The 9842-nt window shown below is 44.8% G+C and overlaps 1 protein-coding gene across 1 annotated transcript in view; it reads left to right on the top strand.

Annotated features, from left to right (window-relative positions):
* LOC102250298 (NACHT, LRR and PYD domains-containing protein 1-like) overlaps positions 1–9842 on the top strand; it is a 70165-nt gene that overhangs the window by 54823 nt on the left and 5500 nt on the right. Inside the window, exons 9-10 of the mRNA XM_014530209.1 lie at positions 7166–7425; positions 7858–7983. Of these exons, the coding sequence (XP_014385695.1) occupies positions 7166–7425; positions 7858–7983 (386 nt within the window). The remainder of the gene's footprint in view (positions 1–7165; positions 7426–7857; positions 7984–9842) is intronic.

Here is a 9842-nt window from a genome sequence, read left to right as displayed (position 1 = left end):
AACCCCCTGATCGGCCCTGCTCTGTGGGTGATAGAGGGCGGCGCCCCAACCCCCTGATCGGCCCTGCTCTGTGGGTGATAGAGGGCGGCGCCCCAACCCCCTGATCGGCCCTGCTCTGTGGGTGATAGAGGGCGGCGCCCCAACCCCCTGATCGGCCCTGCTCTGTGGGTGATAGAGGGCGGCGCCCCAACCCCCTGATCGGCCCTGCTCTGTGGGTGATAGAGGGCGGCGCCCCAACCCCCTGATCGGCCCTGCTCTGTGCGTGACAGGGGGTGGCGCCGCAACTTCCCTATCGACCCAGCCTTGAGTGTGACAGGGGGCGGTGCCCCAACCCCCCAATCGGCCCTACCCTGAGCGTGACTAGGGGTGGCATCGCAACCTCCTGATCCGCCCTGCTCTGTGCATGACAGGGGGCGGCACCCCAACTCCCCAGGGGCTGCACCTAGGGACTGGGCCTGCCCTCTGCCACCTGGGAGCAGGCCTAAGCCAGCAGGTCATTATCTCCCGAGGGGTCCCAGACTGCAAGAGGGCACAGTCCGAGCTGTGGGACTTCCTCTCCCCCCCGAGTGCACAAATTTTTGTGCACCGGGCCTCTAGTTATTTAATAATGTGCTATTTAGCCTCCATGTGTTTGAATGTTTTGGGGTGTTTTTACTGTAGTTGATTTCTAATTTCATTCCACTGTGATCTGAGAAAATGCTTGATATAATTTCAATCTTCTTGAACTTGTAGAGACTTGTTTTGTGTCCTAACATGTGGTCCATCTCTGTGAATGATTCACGTGTATTTGAGAAGAATGTATATTCTGCTGTATTGGGGTGATATGTTCTGTAAATGTCAATTAAATCCATCTGATCCAGTGTGTCCTTTAGAGTCTCCGTTTCCTTGTTAAGTTTTTGTCTGGAAGATCTATCCAGTGAAGTCAGAGGGGTGTTAAAGTCGCCTACTATGACTATATTGTTGTCAATCTCTCTGTTAAAGTCCTCTAGATTTTTAAAATATATTTAGGTGCTCCCATATTGGGTGCATATATGTTTCCAGCCTTATATCCTCTTGTTGAGTCAATCCCTTTAGTATTATGTAGTGACCTTTGTTGTCTCCTGTGATGGTCTTCATTTTAAATCTATTTTGTTGGATATGAGTATTGTTACTCCAGCTTTTTTTTCTTTCCCATTTGCATGGAAAAATTTTTTCCATCCCTTCACTCTCATCCTCTGTGTGTCTTTTGTTTTGAGGTGGCTCTCTTATAGACAGCATATAGTTATGTTTTTGTATCCATTCATCTATCCTATGTCTTTTTTTAAAATATATTTTATTGATTTTTTTACAGAGAGGAAGGGAGAGGGATAGAGAGTTAGAAACATCGATGAGGGAGAAACATCAATCAGCTGCCTCCTGCAAACTCCCCACTGGGGATGTGCCCACCAAGGTACATGCCCTTGACCAGAATCAAACCTGGGACCCTTGAGTCTGCAGGCCGATGCTCTATCCACTGAGCCAAACCGGTTAGGGCTGCCTTATGTCTTTTGATTAGAGCATTTAATCCATTTACATTTAGGGTTATTATTGATAGGTACTTATTTATTGCCATTTTAATTCTGTATGGTTAGGTTTCTCTTTCTGTTTCTTCTCATTATAGCAGTCCCTTTAGCTTTTCTTGTACTGCTAACGTGGTGGTGATGTGCTCTTTTAGCCGTTTTGTGTGAGAAGGTCTTTATTTGACTGTCTATTTTGAATGATAGCCTTAGTGGATGTAATAATCTTGGTCTCAGATCCTTGTTTTCCATTACCTTGAGTACTTCATGCCATTCCCTTCTGGCCTGTAGAGTTTCTGAAGAGAAATCAGGTGTCAGCCTTATGGGAACTCCTTTGTAGGTAACAGTCTTCTTTTCTCTTGCTGCATTTAAGATTCTCTCTTTGTCTTTAATTTTTGGCATTTTAATTATGATGTTTCTGGGCATGGGCCTATTTGTGTTCTTCTTGTTTTGGGTTCTCTGTGCCTCCTGAACTTGTGTGACTTTTTCCTTTACCAGGTTAGGGAAGTTTTCTACCACTATTTCTTCAAACATCTTCTCTATGCCTTTCTCCCTTTCTGCCTTTTCTGGCACACCAGCTATTCTAATATTGTTACGTTTCATGTTGTCCCACAGCTCCCTTAAGCTCTTCTCCTGTTTTTAATTTTTTTTTTCTTTTTTGGTTCTCTGATTGAGTGATATTTTCAACTCTGTCTTCTAAATCACTGATTTGATCCTCAGCTTCCCCTAATCTGCTGTGTATTCCTTCCAATGTATTCTTTATTTGAATTATGTCATTCTTTATCTCAGACTGTTCTTTTTTATAGATACTATATATTTTTTTCATGCTGTTGAGCATCTTTATCATCATTACTCTGAACTCTGTTTCAGATAAATTTCTTATCTCTGCTTCTCTTTCATTTGGGGGTTGTTTCTTTGTTTCCTCATTTTGGCTGTCTGTTTGGGTTTGTGACTATGTATTAGCTAGATCCTCTACACCTCTCAATTTCTAGTGCAGGACAGTGTTAAAGCTGTTTCTAACTAATTAGATCAGGAAAAGACTCAAAACCTCCAGAGGCCAACTAATAGGATTCCCCCTCAGGCAATCATCCTCAGGTGTGGCAAGAGTTTTTTCAACAGCATGGGGCAGATGCTTCTGTCTGAAGGCTAATTGTTATTTTTAATGTCTTAAGTGACCTCAGAGCAAGGTGTTTTCCAATAGGGTGTGTAAACTGTCTTCCCCTCAGTCAAGGCAAATATCTATGTGAGAAAGATGACCTCAGCTGTGTGAGGGAATGACTCAGCCCAGGAAACTTGGGGTGTCTGCATTCTGAGCTCTATCCCCCGAGTCCCCACTACTGGCTTCTGTTCTCACAGCTCCAGTCCATTTCACCCTCCCTCTGCTGGAGCACAAGATGGGTGACTCCTCTGGGAATTTTGTGCATTGTCCCTTTAAGAGGGTCCCTGAATTTTTAGCTGTCACGCCCTGGCAGATAGCACCCAGCTGCTTTTCACATCCAGATGTTATGTGGGTATTCTTCCCAGTTTTGGTGCTCTCTGCTGTGGCGGGGGAGGGGGAGAGCTTGGAGATTAGATCTCATATGTCTCAGTGGCAAACCCCCACAGCTCAAATATCTCTCTGGGTCTTTAGTTGCTGTCTGTGGGCGCCCGCCCAGCCCTTTCACACCTCCGCCCCCTTTACCAGTCTCTATGCAGTCTCCACTTTCGGTCCTCAGGTATCAGGGTTCTCTCCTGCAAGTTTTCCATTGATTATTCAGGAAATTTTTCTGTATTTTAGTTGTAATTCCAGTTTGTTCCTTGGAGCATGTCTGTGCAGCATACACTTACTCTACCACCATTTTTAATCTTCTAAAATAGACATTTTAAAACAAACTAAAATCAAGATAACTTTCCACGAACAAATCCTTACTGAAGGAAATTCTAAAGATGTACTTCAAGCAAAATGGTCACACATAGAAAGCATGGGGTGCAAGATGAAATGATCAGTAAAGATACTGAGACACATCTGGGTAAATCTAACAAACCAATGACTAGATAAAGCAACAATAACAATGCCTGATGTGTGGGGATTTTAAAGAGAGAGAGAACAAAGTGCCAACAACAATACCAAGTTGAATGTTAAAGAATCCGAAGATCTTAGTGTAGTTCACAAGAGGGTGAAAGTTGCACTAGAACTGCCATTTGGTTAAAATGCTGAAATACCTCAGTACTGATTAGGAAAGATAAATTCTCCACTGTTTGAGACCACAAGTGACCTCACAACATAATCCAGTACTGGCCACAGAGATAAGTAATGGGGCCTGCACATGTGTAGGCATGGATGGGGTGGCTGAGGCAGCATCTCTCTCCACATCACCCAGGGATAGGCAGCAAGGTCTGAGCCTATTTGGTAGCAGGAGCAGTGTTGGTGGCAAGGGCTGAGGTACAGGCTTTCCAATCCAGACAATGAAAAGCACATCCAGCCAATGCTGGTTGCCACAGACCTAATGTCTATCAATTTAGTAGAAAGTTAGAAGAACCTGATGCGATTCTCCATGTCAAATCTTGACTCAGACAGGTCAATGACAGACCACATATACAATGGTGGTATTCCATATAGCCTAGGTGTGTAGTGTTCTATACCATCTAGGTTTGTGTATGTGCACTCTGATTCTTTTCTCAGAGCATATTGCCATAGTTCAGCAGTGCATGACTATATAGATTGATATATTGATTTAAAATGCCATTCTAGTAGTTGAATGTATTTAGTATCACTGCTAGGTAGAGGCATTGATTTACTTGAGGCTCTAAGTATGGGCATTGAAATATATAATATTTATATGTATATATGTGTGTGCATGTATGTGTAAGAAGAATTTACAAACTAATAGAAAAATAAATAGAATGAGAAAGCTAAAACAGCAAATGACCAGACCCAGAAGAGACTAATTTGTTGAGACCAAAGGTTTAGTAAACAATTCAAGCTACTCATCAGGAGGAGAGCTTGGGTGCAGGAGCAACAGAGGCCAGTCCCAAGGGTGCAGAGGGAGATGAGAAATAGGTCAGGCTCTGTAGAGGCCCATTCACATGTGAAAAGTTGAGGAGAAGGTGCACTGGGCTCTCACAACAAGCTGGGACCACCTATAGAGTGATGAATCATGCCACCACAACAAACATTTTGCCCATTCTTCAAAGTGAGACCTTGGCCACAGGCATCTCCAAGTGCTTTGTCAGGGAATTAGGGGCTTGGCCAATAGAGTCAATAGATTCAGCTCTGCCTGGGTCTGTTATTAGCTTGGGATGCTCAGGGCTACAAAGCCACTTCCTGCTCTACAGCAGGGTATTCCAGGAGGAAATAGGGCCTGGAGTCAGAATGTACCAACAGGGCCCAAGAGGACAAGATGTGCCTTAGCTCCTGCTCCCAGCTCCCAAATCATACTACTATCTTGAGGGTGGGTGAGTTGGCCCTTCCCTGTCATGAGGACACCCTAGCCATGCCTTGGTCAGTCTTGTACCTCCTTCTGGTGGGCTTAGGAAATGGGATTTACCCAAAGAAGAGGAATCTGTTCAAGCATACAGGAATCTAGCCTAAGCTTTCAAAACTGAAAGCCACATCTGGACAGGAGTGAATTCACCAAATGGTGGCACTTTTCTTTGAGGAGTCCTGGGACATGGTTAATAATTACAACTGAAGACAGTTACTGAGCATTCTGTGTCCCATATCATGCAAATCAGCTACATACTATATATGCTCATGTCATCTTGATGGATAAACCTATGAGGAAATTGAAGCTCAGAGAGGTGAAGATACTTGACCAGAGTTGAGATTGTAACGCAGGTATATTACCACAAGGAAAAGAGCTACACCAATACTCACCCCAGGTCTACCCAAGCCCATGTCCACCAGCGTTCTCTAGGCCAAATTCTGGACCTCACCCTTTAACCAGTCAGGACTATTCCTTTAGGATACTATACAAGAAACAAGAGGCAAAATACACAAAGTCTCCTTGTAGCTCACTGTGCTGAGCCCAGCCAGGAAACTAAGACCCCAGGAATCCCTGTCGCCCGCTGTCTGGGCTGAAGCTTCTTGTTGTCCTGGAAACAATGACCTCAGTGACTAATAGTGGCCTCATTTAGGAATTTGGCACTAGCTGCTTTTTACCCTCATTGGTGAGGTCCTATGTGCTGTTCTTAACCCGCTCAGTGCTAGGCAAGCCAGGACAGCTGGTCACCTTAGCAAGACAAGTTGGATACACACACAGCACCATCCAGAATTCAGTCAAAATTGGTGTGGCACAGAGTTTAAGTGCCGCAAACTATGGTCTGAGAGCAGGGATCTCAGCCCAGGGCTGTAGCTGACTCATGACCTTCAAAAAAGAACTTCCCTCCAGGAGCTTCAGTTCCCCCATCTGACATGTGAGGACATTCCAGTTCTGTGGAGGGTAAGGTAACATCATCCAATTAGTGTTACCAAGGCAGTGCAAAGTGCACCACCTCTTGGAGAAGCAATTTGGCAAAATCTGGCATCCTTTCACACACTTTCTTATCCCTTGGGACTTACAATTCCAAGGTAATAGCTCAAGGGAAATAGAAAAGTTCTTTGCAGAAACATGTACATTGCAGGACTATCTATCATGGCAAAGAGGTGGAAGCAACCTCAACACTAAAACAAGAAGCAGTGAACTAGGGATGCTACATCCACTAGGAGGGATCAAGTACTGCAGTCATTAGAAAGGTCCACAGGCTCTTGGGGAAATTTAAACCAGCTTGGGAAAGGCAAAGCTACATGGTTCAAAATGAAAACATGAAAAGGTGTTGCTACAGAGAGACTAATGGAAAAGGGAAAGATGGTAATAATAGTTGTACTGCTTGGTAAGATCAGATGTAAATATTTCTGCATTTTTTCAGGTGGTGTACATCACTATGATATTATTTTTCACACACACATAAGAAGGAATTAATAAATGAGAAAACTTTTGCTGTAGTCTCCACAGCCACTCTGGGATTAAATCAGTCAGCCATGTGCTGATTGTTGCCCATGCAGACCAAGGGCCTATGAACCTTGCTGGATGTCCCTGTGCTGCCCAGAAATGGCCTGCACTGCAGCAATTTCCAGGCAACACAGGGATGGAGCCAGCACTCCTGACATTTAGACCAGTGTATCTCCCACGACCAGCCTTCATCCCTCAAGCTCTCTATTGTGGTGACAATGTCCACACCTGGTTAACTGGTCAGAGATTTTGGCTGCAATCAAAGAAACCAATTCTGGCTGATTTGGGCAGAAAAGGAATGTATAATAATATTATCGAGTAGCTCATAGACATTAGAAACAATTAGACACAAGCATTAAAGGAAAAGAAGACATTGACCAACTAATGCTGAGAAGCCAAGAGCACAACCAAATTCCACAGAGGAAAAATATGGAGAAGCTAGGCTATTGTAAAGGTTTGGTTTCAGTGGCTTCTTGCAATGCTCCCACTCTGGAAAACCTATTGCCCACAACCACAAAAGGACCCAGACCCAGGATTCTGCCTTCCCTACTGGGTTCCCCAGATAGGCCACCGAGTCTATGCCTAAGAACCCCACTGCCCCAGGCATACATAACTCAGTGAGGGCACCAAATGCTCACCTTTCAAATTTATTCTTTTCAGGGCAACATGTGGACATATCCTGGTTCCAAGTGGCCCACATTAAAGAGGATGGGATTCTAATGGAGAAGCCAGCCCGTGTGGAGCCACATTACGTAGTCCTGGAGAACCCTAGCTTCTCCCCCATAGTCGTTCTACTGAGAAAGATCCAGACAGCCCTGAGCATTCGTGTCATCGCCAATGTGTTGCTCTACTATCGCCTCCAACCCGGGGAAGTCAAATTCCACCTCTACCTAATCCCCGGCGACTGCACCATTCAAAAGGTTGCCCCGATAGCTGCAAAGGGAAGGCCAGGATGGGCTGACAGAGACATGACATGCATCCAGAGAGCTCCCTAGATGGGTCAACAGGGCTTAAGTATGGGACATGGACTGGTCTCCTGTCCCTAAGGCCTTTCCTAACTGGGCTCACTGCTTCACCACTCATTGCTAGACACCTTTTGCAGCTTCTTTCCAGGAGTCAGAAGGATGGGAGGGCCCCCTGCCCAGGGCTGCACCCACTCCTCCATTCCAATTCTTCTCTAGCAATGCCCCATTCACACCCTGAACACAGCACTGGCCAAGTGTGGGGATCTCTGTGTAGCAGTCATTGGGGTGGGAGAGTTCACGGGTGGTATAACCCCTTCACCCACATAAATATGTGGAAACACCACATAAAATCCCTCCTTTCTTAAACAGTGTCTATATTCCCTTTAGGCCATAGATGATGAAGAAAAGAAGTTCCAGTTTTTTCAAATACGCAAACCGCCCGTGCAGCCACAACTCCACATGGGCTCCCGATATACTGTGTCTGGTTCAGACAAGTTGGAAATAATCCCTGAGGTGAGCAGTCTAGATATCCCCTCCTCCCTGACAGGTCATGCTTGGGAATAGCTGTGAGGCAGGTTTCAGATCCCCAGGGGGGGCAGGCCCAGTTAGGGTTGGGCAGACAGCGAGTGGAATTTTGGGTAAGCAGGAATGCTTCAAAGATTGGGAGAAAGGAGGATAGTAAGAGGCAGGTTCACATTCAGGATAGGGATAACAATGGGTTTGACTTAGGGTAAGTGAGAAGTGTTGGGCTATAGGGTGTCGATGCTCTTCAAGGAAAACCAACAGGAACACACCCATAGCTGAACACAGTGGGATTATTACTCATTGCAGTGAGAGAACGCACACCAATGGGAACCGTGGGGCCCCACATATCAAGAGACACAGAAAGAACCTATTTCAGGATTTGGGCCTTAGTTGGGTAATTTGGGAGAAGATCTAAGGAAATGGAGATTTGGTCTAGATCTGGTATTGTGAGAAGGTAGGGCAATTCTATGATTGGGAACTTGTACACATTTTCTCGCTAAGAAGAGCAGGCACCACAATTGTGAAGGTATAATTCCTGAAATAGTCAATTTTGCAGTGGAATGGGGCAAAGTTTGGCAATTGTGAGATTGCATGTGTTCACCAGGAGGATAACACAGCAGAGATGGCAGCATCAGATTAGTTTGCAATAACAATGAGGTCTAATCGTGAGCATCACATCAGGTCTGGGTATCAGGAGCTGTCTTTTATCCTTTCTCAGTCTCCCCTTTTCACCAAAGGGAATGACGTCAGGCCACTGGACATTCATCCATGATATCCAAATGTTCACCATTGCCAAGATTTGTTGCTTAGGGTCAGATTTTCCACTGAATGTTAGTTTGTACATCAATCTCCCCCCTTCCCCCCGCTTCTGTTCTGAGATGAGTCCTTGTACCACTTTCAGTGACAATGAGAGATGGAATATGTTTCCAGGAGTAATGATGAAACGTTATATAACTTTTAAGTTGAGAAACATGAATCTAACAATGAATACCTTAGATTTTCCTGCTGTGTCAGATCTTAACAAGGGATGAGAGACATGATTAAGTCATTCATCACACATTTACCCAGTGCCAACCATGTGCTGTCTTCATTTGTGATAGTCCAGTGAACAAGACAGAAAGGCCCTGCCCTTGGGAAGATGACATTCTGGTGGATGAGACCTACATCATTAAAGAAATGGACCAAGAACCATGAAGTGCTATGAAGAAAACACAACGATGTCACTTAAGAGAGTGACTTGGGCTGCTTTATACTGGGTGGTCAGGGGAAGAGCTGCTGAGCAGTGACATATAAGCTGAGACCTGAGTGACAAGAAGGGTCCTGGGAGGTGAATATCTGTAACAGAGCACTTCAGGTCCAGAGGATAGAGGAGCAGGCACCCTTAATCCCTCCACATGACAAGTAGGAGGACAGTGTGGCAGAGCTTAATGAGTGTAGCAAAGAGAAAAGTAATGTGGGGTTACACAAGAGACAGAGGTTTCCTAGGGCCCATCAACTCTGCTGCCCTGATGTGGAGTTTGGATTTTGTTCTAAGTACAATGACTAGATCTCAGAGGTTGTTGCTTGGTAATACAAGACCTGCTTTAGTTTCACATAGATGCCTCTGGCTGCTGGGTAATAATGGGTGATAAGAAGACAATAGTGAAAACAAAAGACTGTTGCTATGGTACAGGCAGGAGCTGCAGATGCCTTGATTAGGGAAGAAGCAGCTGAGATGAAGATAAATTGATGGATTAAGGGTATATGTTGCAAGTACAGCCAATAGAACTTGACTTATAAGAGAGAAAGCTAAAGAAAGAAAGAAAGAAAGAAAGAAAGAAAGAAAGAAAGAAAGAAAGAAACAAAGA

The sequence above is a fragment of the Myotis brandtii genome, unplaced genomic scaffold (genome assembly GCF_000412655.1).
Source record: "Myotis brandtii unplaced genomic scaffold, ASM41265v1 scaffold728, whole genome shotgun sequence".
Lineage (NCBI taxonomy): Eukaryota > Metazoa > Chordata > Mammalia > Chiroptera > Vespertilionidae > Myotis > Myotis brandtii.
This window is presented reverse-complemented; position numbering and strand designations above follow the sequence as displayed.